This window comes from Aspergillus costaricaensis (genome assembly GCF_003184835.1).
Source record: "Aspergillus costaricaensis CBS 115574 unplaced genomic scaffold BO79scaffold_3, whole genome shotgun sequence".
Lineage (NCBI taxonomy): Eukaryota > Fungi > Ascomycota > Eurotiomycetes > Eurotiales > Aspergillaceae > Aspergillus > Aspergillus costaricensis.
Window position 1 is genome coordinate 233,211 of NW_020291803.1, and position 14,894 is coordinate 248,104.

Consider the following 14,894-nt stretch of genomic DNA (forward strand, 5'->3'; position numbering starts at 1 on the left):
GACCGGAGCGACCAGCAAACCGAGCTTGTCCGCCCGAGCGAGACAACAAAGCACTCCGTCACCCGCTTGCGTCTGTCTGTTCCTCCGACTTCGTGGGTTCCCCCAACGCCGCCTTCACCTTTCCATTCCCCTCTTTTCCTTTGCGAAAACGAAGCAATAGAAGAGGCAGAAGGATCTAAGATACAGATACCTATCTGTTCCCTCTCTCCACCTCTCTCTGCAGTTCGTCCTGCCCATCCCTCCGCTGCCCCGTTCGTTCTCTGACGTTCCCCTCAGCCTCAGTGCTTTGCTTGCTTGCTTGATTGCCTGCTAGCTATCTATCACTGCGGGCTCGTCCGACCAGACTTGCTTCCAGTCAAACTTGTACGATATTCATTTATCTCTGTTCGTACTGTCCCCAGTAGATCTGCTGGCTCACCCTTCCCCTTCCCCTCCCCTCCTCTGAGCACATCGCATGGTCCTGCAAGCTTGCAACCTCGCATTGCGTCCGCGGGCCGGCCAACCAACCAACCTGACCTGTCTTTCTACTATCGCAAGGGAGCTAGCATTCCTATGCAGCTGCTTGCACTTATTCCAAAGGGCTAACATCTTCTGTTTACCTTGTCCTGCAGAGTTCGTTTATCGGCTACACTCGACCCGGTTGTTTCGCTTCCATCGCTTGCCTAGAACACATGTCCTCGGCGTGAGCACACACACAATTTTCTTGCTACATTCCCCCTTTCGGTCATATCGCGGATACATCATCACTGGCAAGCGTTGTTTATCGGACCGATTCATATCAAGATGGCTGCGGATCCTCAGCGGAATGGTGGGGTGGAAGGTACATATTTTTTGTCTCTTGATTTGAATTTTTTCTTCGTTTGCGGTCGCGGAAGGTTCTAGGCTGGAATGATTGTACTGACGAGCTGGGATAGTAGACGAGACGAAGAAGGAAGTGCTGGAGCGTCAAGGTATGTTATCTATGGTTTTGACGGATATGTATGTGATAGCTGATTGGTCTACTCTTACCTACAGCTGCAGACGACTCGCAAGCATCCGACAACGACGGCGGTGAGCGCCCCGTCCGCCACAAATTAAAAGAAACCTCGATCACTTCGGCACCCAAGACTTCGACGGACGGCGACGCCAACATGACCGGCAATACGCAGGAAGGAAGCTCCAGCAGGGCCAGCAGCAGGGGCAGGAAGCGATCATTCGACGAGGATGAGCCGGAGAAGAACGAAGACGATGCAGGCCACCGTCGCAAGCGGTCGCGCGACTCGAACTCCGAGGAGGAGAATGCAAATGCCGATGTCGATGTGGAAGTCCCGCAGCTACAGAAGGGAGACGAAGTGACACGGGATATTGCGGTTCCGAAGAAGAAGAGAAGCAGGGATCAGTTGGATAAGGATGAATCGACAGTCGGTGCTTCGGGCGAGAAAGCGGAGCAGAATGCTGCGGAGGAGGCCTCGACGGAAAAGTCTGAAGTGGAAGGACAGCCCGAGAAGAAGAGACATACGGATGATGCGCGAGAGAAGGAATCGGTAGGTGCTATGGTATTATGGTATGTTGAGTATAGAAGCTGATACGCTGCGGTGCTTGACAGGCTCCCATTACCAGTGCGTTTGCGAATACATCGTCGGTTTCACCATTCGGGGCAATTGGTGCGAAGGCCAAGGAAGAAGAATCAAAACCCGCTGCCGCCACATCGTCAACTGCTTTTGCTGCGTCAAGTCTGGCCGCGTTCGCCAGCTCGGAACAATCGCCCTTTGGCTCCCTCGGAAGCTCCACACCCTCTGTCTTCAAGTCGCCGGCATCGACGGACTCTCCCCAGCCGGCTGCTACTGGATTTGCTTCTGCAGCCGGCACATCGGGATTTGCTGCGCTGGGGTCTGGCTTCTCTGGGTTCAGCGGTGGCTTTGCGGCAGCCAAGCCCGCAGGTGGACTTACGAGCTTTGCCTCCCCTAGTGCTCCCAGTGTTCTGAGCGGCTCCAAGACGTCTGCTTTCGGGGCACCCGAAGACGAGGAAGAAAAGGAGGAAGATGAGGAACAAGCCGGTGACAGCGGCCCGGGAGAGTTCGAGCAAGACAAGACGGACGAGAGATTTTTCGAACGTCCGAGTAAGTGGTCTATCGAATTTTGGATCATTGGATCGAGCTAATGAAGCGCAGTCGAGACTGGCGAGGAGAACGAGAAGACATACTTCTCATGTAAAGCCAAGCTTTTCCACTTCACGAACAAAGAGTGGAGAGAGCGTGGCATTGGGACCTTCAAGGTCAACGTCCGTGTCACGGACGGAGTAGAGGACAAGAAGGCAGCTCGCATGATCATGCGCGCAGACGGCGTGCTGCGCGTGATGCTGAACACGCCCATCTTCAAGGGAATGACGGTTGGTGATGGACAGGGCAAGGAGCCCAAGTCGAAGCAGATCAACCTAGCCAGTTTGGAAAGTGGCCGCTCTGTTCCGATCTTGCTCAGAGTAAGTCACCCATCGTTACCTACAACAGCCAAATCAAAGCTGACTGACCCCCGTAGACCGGAAGCGAAGACCTCGCCAAAGAACTATACCGCGTTGTTCGCGACCTCCAGGAGTACCAGTGAGCATGAACATGCAATAGCAGCAGCACACACAAACGTGTCTATTGGATACCTTCAAAAAGCGCCAGTAATTAAATACGACTACCACCATAACCAGCAGCAGTCCTAGTCCCCACCAACGGACTAGAATCTAGGAACTACTACACCATCTACATAGGAAAGAAGAAAAAATTAACCAAATGGGTTGGCATTTTGCATTTGGGCCGAGGAGTCAAGAAACCGGGGTTGTGTGTCTTGCGCGTGGCTTGGGGGAATTACCATCAACCTATTTATTTTACTTTTTTTACTTTCTTTTGTCTATTTCATTTATCACTTTTTTTTTTTCTAGTATACACAGCCATTCTCTTCGTGTATGTTTTCCTTGGGTTTAGGAGGTATTTATTACTATTACTAGTATATTAAGTTGTATGTGCTGTATTGAAGATGGTGATCCTTTAGACAATAGGCACTAACTACGTAGTAGATGGGGTGAGGATGACCCACAATATAGACTGATCTAGGTACTCTAGTAGTTAGCCTGCAGAGTTCAGGTACAAAGGAGTTACGTAGTTACGTAGTACTTCCATGATCGACATCCACACGAAGCTAAGCTAGTAGCTGATCTTATCGCGATCAGATCACATCAAATCAGATGCAATCATGCAGAGTTGATCACGGTGGGATGTCTGCATGCGTGTATGCAGTGTCTATCATTCTCATTATTTGGTACAGTTTAGCAGCAGGTACGAGTCAGTTTGATATACTATGTTACGTATCGACTTGATGTGTCATGCTGGATGATAGCTCATATTACTGCTACTACTACTATCTGTAATAAGTGTGTCTCGATCTGATATCTATCCAACACTAACTACATACATAGCCTTAATGTCAAACCGTGTCTACTTAAAGCATCTGACTACTAGGTACATTTCTGAGATATTGATATCAAATGATAGAATGAATATGTGCTATCGACCCGCGATGGTATAACTAATGTGAATAGAAGAAGGCTGTCCAGCAAGCAGTACGTATCTCGCCAAGTAATCAACAATTGCCAAACGAAGCAAGCAGTACAATATGTCCATAACCCATATACACACGAACCCATTCCATGAACAGATACACCCTAATGATCCCCACAAAAAAAAAAAAGAAAGAAGGAAGGAAGGTTGGGGGGAGAGGGGAATATCACTGCGACTTAACCAACCACCCCACAGCACCCAACATCAACCCAGCCAACAGCACCGTCAAAATCCACGCGCCAGCTCTATCCCCCGTCTCAATTTTCTCCTTCGCCGTCGGATCCTTCTCATCCTCACTCGTATCAATATGATGTTCCGCCGCATCGGGATTCTCATCGATTGTCTGCGGCCCCGAACTCCCATCTCCCAACATCATCAACGCCCCCGTCACCCCGCCCAACGCACTCATCTGCACTTCCAGCCCCATGCTTCCGTCCCAGGTATCCTGGTGCCAGCGCACGCCGCACAGATTTTCTAGTCCGTCGCCGGTGCCCGAACACTGCTTCGAGATGGCTGCCGCGGAGCCTTGCAGTTTGGGGAGGATGATGTCGTGTGTAGATGGGACAAGGAGGGCCGTGAATGCGAGCCACATTGCCACGTACCCCTTGAAGCCGAGCTGGTTGCGGTCGCAGGATAGGATCGGTTCGCAGGTTACTTCTGACAGGACGGTGCCGTTGGAGTAGTCTTGGGGGAAGAATTTGGTCGTGATGGAGGTGAGGAGGTTGTTTACTCGTTGTTCCCATTTGGTGGAGCCGTTCGTCTATTTCCATTTATTCTCTGTTAGGGTGTGATCCTTGAAGAAGCAGAAGCAGGTGGGGATGGGTGGAGGACGTACGTAGTTATACATGAACGCCGCACCAGATAGATACGTCCCGTAGTTATACGTCCACTGGTTATTCCCGATATCCTTGCAATTGGCTTCGTTGGAGGTACTATCTGCCACGTTCCAGATCGTGGCATTCGTGTTCAGGAGCGGTGTTGTCTCCGACCAGTCGAAGATCTTCTCCGCCCACTCGGCATACGTATCGTTCTTGGTGAATCGGGCGAGTCGGGCAGACAGTTCGAAAAGCCCCCCGTTCGAGATGGCGTTCTTCATCGTGTACCCCGCCTGGTAGGGCCAGATCTGCCAGCGCATGCCGCCGTCGCAGGCGGTGTCGTCCCAGCGGTTGACTTGCATGTTGAAGACGGCGCGCGCGAGAGACGTCCATGAGGGTTTGCCGGAGACTTCGGGGAAGCCTGTTTCGGAGGCGGTGATGGCGGCGAGGCCCCAGAACATTTGGTCGTCGTTGCCCTGTAGTTATAGATATATCGTTAGTCGAGTTGCTAGCTGGGATTATACTGGGTGATATCGAAAGAGGGAGTGGGGGGTCGTACCAGCCATTGACTGTAGTTGGAGGAGAAATAGTCGTAGTTTTCTCCCGCTTGGAACATCAGGTCATGCTGCACGACGGAGTTGTAGGTGTCGACGCCCGAGGCCTGCCAGAATTGGATCAGGGTCATGAACATGGCCCCCGCGATGTACCAGGTGTCGGTGAGCTTGCCGGGGATGCCTTCGGTTTGGTTCTGTTTGTAGAAGACCATCAATGGGTCGGCGATGGTGGAGCCGGCGTTTTTGAGGGAGTCTATTGACATGATGGTTAGAGGACATGTAGCTGGGCATTGGATGTGGGCTATGGCATACCGGCATCGTTGACTTGTATACCCAGGTCGGAGTAGGCCCGTTGACTGTGTAACAGGAGCAGCAGAGAGGCGGTTAAGTGGTGACTGCGCATGGTGAAATGGGAGTCTGACGGAGGACCATCCAGCTATGTTGGAGAGTACAACCAGACCGACAGGAAAAGCAGCCGAAGTGATAGAAACGACCAGGCAGCCATGATGGGATTAATGGTGGAATTTTTCAGGGGGTCAGACTGAGACGCCAAGGGAGGCAAAGACCCTTGGCACGCCTGGCCAAGAGCGACATTTTGGGCGGAAACGAAGACAAGCAGTTGGGATGCTATATTTGGGACAAAGGAGTGTCGTGGTTGGGTGGGATGGAATCTTGAGGGATGGCCGGGATAGCGGACAATATCTGGATAGAGATGGACGAGAAGGATACTGATGATGGAGGTGATGATGAGCATTCAGGGTCTCAAGAACAGGACCCTTTTTTCCCCGGATTTCGCATAACAACACCTCTTATGATCGCCGCCTGACAGCCCTAAACGGGTTATTCTTAGCGCGCGCGAACCGTTCCCCAATTGGAACTGAAACAGAGACTCGCCGACCTGACACTTGACACTTGATCAGAGCTCCTTAACGAGGAACTGTGGTTCGCTGTCTGACCAGCAGTTCTAATTAGAGAAACACTAAGCTAGTCACCATATTGCATACTGACAGTCCAGATGTCCATCACTGGTCCCCATGCAAACCCGGCCATGCGCTCGGATGTCGTGGCATCTTAGTTATTTATACTCACGAAAACGGTTACACACTAACAATGACCACATCAATAATGGCGTTTCTATTGCAAGATTATCTTTCGGAGAACAATCCCACCAAAAGCAAAAACAATCAGCAAGCAAAAGTATATCCGACCGAAACGCGATTCGAACGCGCAACCTTTTGTGCCGAAAACAAACGCGCTACCATTGCGCCATTCGGCCAGTATTCCTGACTAACCATTTCCGACTAGCCTTGTTGTGTACTCAAACTGAACGACTATCGGCCGACGTCCCATTTAGGTAATATTGGATACACGTGACATCGCGTTTCTGCACATCCGAAACCTGCTTCACCTCGAATATTGTTATCAGAACGCGCATCCACCGCATCCACAATGTGGCGTCAGTATGGCCGGCTTGAAAGCACAAGCAGACAATGCAGATACCTTATCGGGCCGGAAACGAGCCCAAGATGAGCCAGAGCCAAAGCAAGATGCTCCCGAGCATCCCGACCCCATATCCAACAGCGCGTCGACGGACCCAGCGCCAAAGAAAAGGCAACGTCGCAAGCCCCCTTCGAAGTCACCGGCAGAGACGCCGGAGACAGAAGACAGCACAAGTGCCAGCTCAACTGCAGAGAAACCTTCCAAAGGAAAACGCAAACCCGCTCAACCAAAGCGAACTCCGTCCGCCCCATGGCCGGAGGCATTCAAGAGCCTCGCCCGGACACACCGCGCCCTGAACCTCGTGTACACCTTCTGCTGCACGCGAAAGCACTTTGCCACCACTTTCGACAACATCAGGAATGCGGTGCAGGCGCAAATGCAAGGTCAGGAGCTGACCGTGGAGGATGTTGCGCGGGTGAAAGTCCTCGTGCCACGCGCAGTGCGCTTCGAGTATGTCGATGAGGCCAAGCTGGAGGTCATGACGACTGGAGACCGGGAAGCAACACAACTAGGCTATGGAAGGGATACACTCGGCGATGGGGGGATGCCCACAAAAAAGACACTCCTCTTCGAGCTGCTGGACGGAGATCTGAAGAGACAAGTGAAGCATCCGCAGACCGGGGAGCCAACCAAACCCGTGCGGCGCATGAAGAACGAGGATCTGAAGATGCCGGTGTACAGCCAGAAGCAGATGCTAGGCCTGATCGAGAAGCGAAACAAGAAATTCACCGATGCAATTGACGCCTTCCTCGTCCAGTGCGAAGACGAAGCCGTCGACCCAGTCGAGAAACTGGAGACGGAAAAGCACGCCTGGATTCCTCAACCGCCGGAAGACGATACCCCCATCACTGCACCCTCCACCCTCCCACAACAAATTCCCAAAGAACGCAAATCCATGTCCGAAATCGTGGATGAGATCCGCCAGATGGACTGGTACACAGCGCAGATCGTCCCCGAAGGCCACCGAGTCTTCGACCCCCAGCCCGCAATCTACGGCGACCTCACCTTCCCACTCTCCCAGAACCTCGTCAACGCCCTATACAACACCAAGAACATCACCCAATTCTACTCCCACCAAGCCGAAGCTATCAACCATCTCCATGCTGGCCACCACGTCATCGTATCCACCTCCACCAGCTCCGGCAAATCCCTCATCTACCAAGTCCCCATGCTACACGAACTGGAACACAACCCCTCCACCCGCGGCCTATACATCTTCCCAACCAAAGCCCTAGCCCAAGACCAACGCCGCAGCATGCAAGAACTCCTCCAATTCATAGACGGCCTCCAAGGCACCCTCGTCGAGACCTTCGACGGCGACACCCCCATGTCCAACCGCAACCTCATCCGCGACGAAGCCCGCATCATCTTCACCAACCCGGACATGCTCCACATCACCATCCTCCCCCAAGAAGCCGCCTGGCGGACCTTCCTCCAGAACCTCAAATTCGTCGTCGTCGACGAACTCCACGTCTACAACGGCCTCTTCGGCACCCACGTCGCCTTCATCATGCGTCGTCTCCGCCGCATCTGCGCCGCCGTCGGCAACCACTCCGTCCAATTCATCTCCTGCTCCGCCACCGTCGCCAACCCTTCCCAACACATGCACGCCATTTTCGGCGTCGATCCCCAATCCATCCACCTCATCGACTCCGACGGCTCCCCCTCCGGCCGCAAGGAATTCCTTTGCTGGAACACCCCCTACAAAGACCCCAACGACCCCTCCTCCGGCCGCGCCGACAGCGTCTCCGAAACAGCCCGTCTCTTCTCCCAACTCATCCTCCGCGGCGCCCGCGTCATCGCCTTCTGCCGCATCCGCAAGCTCTGCGAAGTCCTCCTCCAAGCCGTGCGCACCGAACTCGCCGCCCTCGACCGTCCCGAAATCGCCAACATGGTCATGGGCTACCGCGGCGGCTACAGCCCGCAAGACCGCCGCAATATCGAAAAGGACATGTTCGAAGGCCGTCTCCTCGGCATCGTAGCCACCAATGCCCTCGAACTAGGCGTCGACATCGGCTCCCTCGACGCAGTCATCACCCTAGGATTCCCCTATTCCATCTCCAACCTCCGCCAACAAAGCGGCCGCGCCGGCCGCCGGAACAAGGACTCGCTCTCCATCCTAGTCGGAGACCGCTATGCCACAGACCAACATTACATGCGTAACCCAGACGAACTGTTCACGAAACCAAACACAGAGCTGCAAATCGACCTGTCGAACGACCTCATCCTCGAAGCGCATCTCCAATGCGCCGCTTACGAAAAACCCCTCTCCCCTGCTATCGACGAAGTATACTTCGGTCCTCAACTCCCTTCCCTCCTGGAATCCCGCCTCCTCCAAGATAAATACATCCCCTCCCTCTACCACACCCACCCGCGCTTCCTTCCCAACCCGTCCCGCTCCATCGCCATCCGCGATACCGAGGACCAGCACTTCGCCGTCATAGACACGACGAACGCCCGCAACGCCGTCCTCGAAGAAGTCGAAGCCTCCCGCGCCTTCTTCACCATCTACGAAGGGGGTATCTTCCTCCACCAGGGGCAGACGTATCTCGTGCACGAACTAAACACATCGATGTACTTCGCCCGTGTCTCGCGCGTTCATGTGGACTATACGACCCAGCAACGCGATTACACCGACATTGACCCCATCGAGACGGAGAATATTCGTCTTCTCTCTACACCTACACCCTCACACTCTACACCTTCATCCTCAAACTCAACCCCCACTCCACAACCCAATAACAACAACACCAACACAAATACAACAGCAACAGTAAGCAAAGCCTACTTCGGCTCGATCCTCATCCACGCCGTAGTCTACGGATTCTTCAAAATCGACAAACGAGGACGCATCCTCGACGCCGTACCCGTGGACAACAACCCCCCGATCGACATCCACACGAAAGGAATGTGGATCGACATCCCCCCGCTAGCTCTGGAAATCCTCTCATCAAGAAACCTCAACATCGCAGCGGCGATACACGCAGCCGAGCACGCGATCTTATCGCTATTACCTACCTTCGTGGTTTCTTCGCCGGGGGACGTGCGGACGGAATGTAAGGTTGCGAAGAAGGAGTTGGGGAGAAAGTTACAGATGGCTGTACAGGATGCAAAAGGGTCCGGGGGGATGGATAAGCAGAAGTTGCAGAAGATTCTGCATCCGCCTGCGAGACAGAGGCCGGCGAGATTGACGTTTTATGATGCGAAGGGGGGAGCGTGTGGGTCGGGGATTGCGGCGAAGGCGTTTGAGTTTGTGGATGTGTTGTTGGAACGGGCTGTCAGGCGGATTGAGGCGTGTGGGTGTGTGATGCCGCAGGGGTGTTTGGAGTGTTGTTGTGATGAGAGGTGTAAGGAGATGAATGAGGTGATGAGTAAGGCTGGGGCGGGGGTGGTGTTGAGGTGTTTGTTGGGGTGGGAGGTGGATGTGGATGCGTTGCCGTGGGGGGAGGAGATGGGGGTTGCGGATGGTATTGGGGAGTTGAGGGGGGGACTGGAGACCGTGGTTCCTGCTGTGGAGGTGCCGGGGAGGGTTGGTTTATCTAGAGGTCAGGCTGGTTCTGGTTCCTAAGGTGGATATGTATAGAGTGTGTTTATTGTTCTGTATGATGTGTAGACCGTATATTGGGTATCTAGCGCATGTATATGATCCAATGGGTATGTATGTAGTAGGTATGTAAATAAGTAGACAGGTATCCTATCCAATCTCTTGCTCCAGGCCAATCCTCGTGTGGTATCCGGGTATCATTTCGTTCCAGTCTTGCATGTCACCTTGCGAGAGCAAACGAATGTGGGTTGGGTCATCAGACAACCAGTGATTATTCATTAAGGCGTAGCGGTGACCATGCGTGACCGGGTGGAGGAGGGTAAGGATCATCGTCGGATTCGTTACTGTAGAAATCCATGCTGTGCTTGGGTGTTTGTATGTACTCGTTCGTTATGCACAGTGAAACATGCTGCGTCTGCTGTGCAACCAGCTGCAGTGGTACAGCAGGCTGTCATGATCGACCTTCCGTGTTCACCGATGCGGGACTCCCCTCGCTGGAGGTGTCGTCCAGGCTGATGTTCCAAAACAGCGTCTTCATATGGCTGACATCCTCACGGAAGTTATCTTGAGGGTGGCTCGTGCGTTCTTCCGTCATCGCTCGCACTTCCCGGATGATGCTCGGGTATCCTTCATCGTCTGGCAACCACCAGCGATTGACTTCGGGTTTTTGCCACGAGGCTGCCAGTGCCGCCCGGAATGTGGCTGCAACGACGTATCTAATCCAACACGGTTAGCTGATATCTAGTGTCGTCCTCATAGGCAATACTTACCCGCTTTGCTCCAGCTGAGCGAACTTCCTCCGCGCCCACATTATGTACCGTTCGTCGCGAGGACAGAACATGGCAGCCATCCCGATGCTGTTCTTGAACGCCAGGATGCATCCGCTTTCCTTCATCGGCCATCGATCAACCGCCTCCATCAGCCGGACCAGCTCTACCGAGAGGGATTGCAGTTCTTCCACTGATGATTGCTTCACCGACAGAAGTGACTGATACTTGTACATGGCCTTGGTGGAGTAGTAGTCAACCCATGTCATGTTCACTTCCCACAATGGCCCGTGGTGCATCCCCCCAGGAACATACGGATCCACGACATCGTCCGAGGTCAAGGAGACGCGATTGGGGTACTCCTGCACGGTGTATTCAGAGTCATTGAATGATTCCAGAATGGTCCGTACCCTTTCCAAGGTCTGTCCCAACAGTTCGTTCTGGACGATAAATTCATTCACAGGAATCAGTCCACGCGACAACTTCGCATACAGCGACGCCATTTCCAAGCCAAACCGGCGGTTGATTGAATTTGCCAACGCCAATTGCTTCATGGCATCGTTTGGATGGCGGGCGGCCTCCTGAGCATCATATTCCTCTTTCGCAATATACCAGTCACGACTTAATATCGTCTCATTTCCGGCCAAGATGCCTGCTACCACGTCGAACCGGGCGTACCAGACGAAGATGTTGCTGTGAAGCTCGTTCAGGTTGGCAGACTCTGGCGTTAGAATCTCCCGCACCAAGGCATGGGCAGCCTGATGGTGGCCAATAAGGTTGACCCAGTCCCCGACAGATTCCTGGCGAGTCAGTATGGTTCTGAAAAGCACAAAAACAGGCTGAATGTCTTACCTCGAAAGTGGTGAGGACAAGCACCGTGATCAGGGTCGCCTCATTATGCGGCTCACCTGAGCCTAGGGACTTGCGCAGGAGCTTCAACGCGAAGTTGTAATATTTCAAAAAGGTGTAAAGTTTCCCACTGTTATTTTGAACACAGTGGTGATATGCAGAAAAACCCACCACGGCATACAGCAGGGGATCATACTGCAACGCCAGCTCAATGATACTCTGATGAACGAACCGGTCATTGACCGGTTTTAAGAAATAATGACGGTACGTGATGAACTCTTGGTGGTAGTTGAGATAAAATCGCAGGTCGTCGGGCAGATGTGCTATACTGGGCAGAGTGGATCCATATGGTTCGGGCAGGGTGACACCGACGCTGGCCGACCGAGCGCTTAGCGAGTCGTATCTAGATGACGTATCCGAGGACGGGGACGGCGAATTACTATGCTCGATTCGTGCACCACCCGAGTCGGTCGCAGCAGCATGCTTTCCACCCTGCTGCTTCAAAGACTGACCACTTTGTCTCCTGGGGAGGTTGGGTTTGGACCATGTGGGTGCGGCTGTTGGGGACAGTCGGGTACTTGACCCGACACTAGTTCCATCTTCATCCTCGTCGGCGATGGGCTCCAAGACGCGGAAGTCCTCGGATCCCGGGTGACCGGAAGTCTCACTCCCACGCAACAGTGATCCTCTGGGCTTGGACACACTACGGGTTCCTGACTTGGATGCACCTGTGGCTGACGGATAGACGCAGTCGCGGTTACCCTTCCGACATCTGTCGCAGACGGGACGTGCTTCGTCGCACTTGATACGACGGGATCGACAGGTGAAACAGCCACTGCGAGTGCGCTTATGCTTCTTCTGATCAGAAGTGGGTTGAAGGAGCGACTGAGCCTTTGGGGGCACGGATGGATAGGAGGCGGCGACGGCGGCGGGAGGTAGCGGCGGCTGGGGTTGCGCGGATGGATTGTGCCAATATGCGACACTATCGGGGTATTGTCCGGTCCCTAGGATGGAGTAGGCGGAGAGTGGAGGGTTCTGGTCCTGCAGCGACAGGAAGGAAGGAGTATAACCGGTCAAGGCGGCCTGGGAACTGGAGTATGGAGGTGCCATGGTGTGATTCGCATCGAAGAACCCAAGCGGTAGAGGGTCGAGATGGCCGGCATCGACTGCAGTCAAGTCGTTCAGCACCGGATAGATGGGCACCGATGGCGGGGAGGCCCGATCCGCATAGCCAGCACGCACTGAAAGGGAGGTGATGGGAGGAAAGAAATGACAGGAGGGAGGATGTTGAGTCAGAGGAACGCTGATGGAGATGAGAAAGTTGGTAGCAAACAGTTCGGGGTCCGGGTGATTGCAGGGAAACAAAGAGAAGGAACGCGGAAGGGAGGGGAGGGCAAAGGTAGAGTAAGAGTTAGAGGGTGGAAGCCACCAACCACGCAGCAGAACAATAGGAAATAAGTCGGAAGAGAGAAAAATGGAAAAAAGAGGATAGAAGAAGTCAAATAGTGGAAAAAAGAAGAAAGCGAAATGGGAAGAGAAAGAGAAAGAGAAAGAGAAAGAGAGAGAGAGAGAGAGAGAGGATTGGGGATGGGGCTGACCGGAAGAGGCAATGCATCCAAAAGCAATCCAAGCAATCAATCAAGGGCACCACAACTTTAACTTCCCATCCTTCCCCTTAGTCTTGTTGCTCCTCTATTATCTGGATGACCCGCCAGCGCTAGAACATGGTGGTTCTCACCTTAATTCTATCCCATTCGTCTGTCCGGCATTAATTAAGCCCGCCCTAGTTTGGAGTCAAGCCTCCCCTAGTGGCCTGGCGGTTGGAGTATCAACCTGAACCTTTTTGCTGCTTGCTAGTCCTACGACTAGATGGATACTACTACTGCTACTTGCTCCAGTGGGCCGCGTTGGATCTCGATGATCGTCCTCTCACGCACGACCTATCGATGATTTATCCACGTCTGTTGGGAAAATCCGTTCTCTCCCCCTGCCCAGGCTCATGATCCCCATCACGGAGGAGGTTTCGGAAGGTGCCGACAAGATGGATACTACAGCCCGTACGTAGTATACAACTGTACACTCCGGCCGGTGGTGGCTAGCTGATTGCCTCCCTCCTTCTCTCCCATGAGATCACATCACTCTATTTTTCCGCCACATTGTCACCAGTCGTCACTCTAAGTATCACTCTTATCCAGACCCATCCACGGATCAGATTACGACCAGCAGAAGTTCATCCTCCTGCCAAGAGGCTTGAGCACAAGACAAGGGAATAGTTTCCTCCCCGCCAAGCGGGGACGGCGTCATTCTCAGCCACGGCTTCTCCCCGACGACAGTATAAGCCATGGTTCCGTGGGTGTCCGCTCAATCACAATGCCTAGGGCATTGTCTCAAATAAAGTAGAAGCTAGTCCCGACATTCTGCTCGGAGGCTGTAACAGCGTCATGAATCAGGCCAGCAGTCTGGGTGCATCCGGAGCCGTGGGTGGGTGGATCCGCCCGGCTCCGAGAAATCTATCCTTCACACTGTAAAAACCCGAGTGAACGATCTCCGAGTCAGGGTGGCCATACTTGCCTTGATCGTTCAATCCATGAATACGGTGCCTGCGGATGCTGCTAGGGAGATCCCTGCGCAAATCCCGAATGTTCTGTGGTATTTTGACTCGTGAAGACGCCGACAACCACGGCATTGTAGCTAACCTAGGCTTATACGGACTCGTAAAGTATTAGTGTTCATAACATTGCATTCTTGCTCCTCCACCTCTAGAGTCATGGCAATTGCAGTGGATGCGGTCAAACCTTCTTTGAAGGGCCAGCAACCACTAACGCCGTCCCATTGCCACGGGCGACTCCGCCAGCCCCAGCTGGGATCCACTTGAAGCCGCCAGAATGCTCCTCGGCTAATCTGAAACTGCCCCTATCCAATGACACCACCCGATCTGGGAAACATTTGCCGAGACGTTCGTTCACCCACGCACTCGGAAAAGCTCTGAACCAGCTCTGGGGTCCCCGTCTGTCACCGGAAATGGGGTTATAGCACCCGCTGTGAACTATAGCAGGGACGACTGGACGACATCCATGATGCTGTCGCTCAGCCAGCAAGGCGAGCTGGGGGAATATTGAACCTAAACTGCGCCAAGGAGATTTTATGGGCCGCATTTGCGTCGTCGTTGTTGTCGTCGGCCGTAAGAAATGGCCACCACGACGGCGTGGCCTCGCAGGGAGGCAAATTGGATTCGGGTCAGTCGGATGTTCCTGATCGACACTGAGGGTTTGACAGCTGAGTAG

The 14,894-nt window shown here is 53.5% G+C and overlaps 4 protein-coding genes and 1 non-coding gene across 5 annotated transcripts; 2 read left to right on the forward strand and 3 right to left on the reverse strand.

Moving 5' to 3' along the window:
- Window positions 1-366: 366 nt before the first annotated feature.
- BO79DRAFT_242589 (nuclear protein export protein Yrb2) lies at window positions 367-2,948 on the forward strand. The gene is made up of 7 exons (XM_025685222.1): window positions 367-384; window positions 612-820; window positions 915-950; window positions 1,015-1,523; window positions 1,586-2,099; window positions 2,151-2,458; window positions 2,515-2,948. Exons 2-7 carry the CDS (start codon window positions 784-786, stop codon window positions 2,578-2,580), a joined length of 1,470 nt encoding a protein of 489 aa, XP_025543809.1. The 5' UTR covers window positions 367-384; window positions 612-783; the 3' UTR covers window positions 2,581-2,948.
- Window positions 2,949-3,524: 576 nt separating this feature from the next.
- Window positions 3,525-5,399, reverse strand: BO79DRAFT_187055 (glycoside hydrolase family 76 protein). The gene is made up of 4 exons (XM_025680519.1): window positions 5,263-5,399; window positions 4,956-5,203; window positions 4,417-4,872; window positions 3,525-4,341 (listed from the first exon to the last, which is right to left on the reverse strand). The coding sequence occupies exons 1-4, from the start codon at window positions 5,351-5,353 to the stop codon at window positions 3,748-3,750; spliced, it is 1,389 nt and encodes a 462-aa protein (XP_025543810.1). The 5' UTR covers window positions 5,354-5,399; the 3' UTR covers window positions 3,525-3,747.
- Window positions 5,400-6,154: 755 nt separating this feature from the next.
- On the reverse strand, window positions 6,155-6,226 carry BO79DRAFT_t40. The gene has a single exon. It is a non-coding gene; the product is annotated as a tRNA-Arg (tRNA).
- A 186-nt stretch (window positions 6,227-6,412) lies between these two features.
- Window positions 6,413-10,018, forward strand: BO79DRAFT_234886 (ATP-dependent 3'-5' DNA helicase; the record flags this gene model as incomplete). The annotated part of the gene is made up of 3 exons (XM_025684422.1): window positions 6,413-6,623; window positions 6,657-6,690; window positions 6,721-10,018. 3 exons carry the CDS (start codon window positions 6,413-6,415, stop codon window positions 10,016-10,018), a joined length of 3,543 nt encoding a protein of 1,180 aa, XP_025543811.1.
- A 141-nt stretch (window positions 10,019-10,159) lies between these two features.
- Window positions 10,160-13,073, reverse strand: BO79DRAFT_242592 (Zn(II)2Cys6 transcription factor). The gene is made up of 4 exons (XM_025685223.1): window positions 11,792-13,073; window positions 11,614-11,740; window positions 10,765-11,561; window positions 10,160-10,710 (listed from the first exon to the last, which is right to left on the reverse strand). Exons 1-4 carry the CDS (start codon window positions 12,718-12,720, stop codon window positions 10,446-10,448), a joined length of 2,118 nt encoding a protein of 705 aa, XP_025543812.1. The 5' UTR covers window positions 12,721-13,073; the 3' UTR covers window positions 10,160-10,445.
- Window positions 13,074-14,894: the final 1,821 nt, after the last annotated feature.

Excerpts from the sequence above, each read along its gene's own strand:
- BO79DRAFT_242589 (XM_025685222.1), top strand. The coding sequence starts at position 784 with ATGGCTGCGGATCCTCAGCGGAATGGTGGGGTGGAAG. Across the intron at positions 951-1,014 it reads GGAAGTGCTGGAGCGTCAAG|CTGCAGACGACTCGCAAGCA; the intron begins GTATGTTATCTA and ends TCTTACCTACAG. Across the intron at positions 2,459-2,514 it reads CTGTTCCGATCTTGCTCAGA|ACCGGAAGCGAAGACCTCGC; the intron begins GTAAGTCACCCA and ends TGACCCCCGTAG.
- BO79DRAFT_187055 (XM_025680519.1), bottom strand. The coding sequence starts at position 5,353 with ATGCGCAGTCACCACTTAACCGCCTCTCTGCTGCTCCTGTTACACAGT. Across the intron at positions 5,204-5,262 it reads TATACAAGTCAACGATGCCG|ACTCCCTCAAAAACGCCGGC; the intron begins GTATGCCATAGC and ends TCATGTCAATAG. Across the intron at positions 4,342-4,416 it reads CGGCGTTCATGTATAACTAC|ACGAACGGCTCCACCAAATG; the intron begins GTACGTCCTCCA and ends AAATGGAAATAG.
- BO79DRAFT_242592 (XM_025685223.1), bottom strand. The coding sequence starts at position 12,720 with ATGGCACCTCCATACTCCAGTTCCCAGGCCGCCTTGACCGGTTATACT. Across the intron at positions 11,741-11,791 it reads TTGCAGTATGATCCCCTGCT|TGGGAAACTTTACACCTTTT; the intron begins GTATGCCGTGGT and ends TCAAAATAACAG. Across the intron at positions 10,711-10,764 it reads GCTCAGCTGGAGCAAAGCGG|ATACGTCGTTGCAGCCACAT; the intron begins GTAAGTATTGCC and ends GTGTTGGATTAG.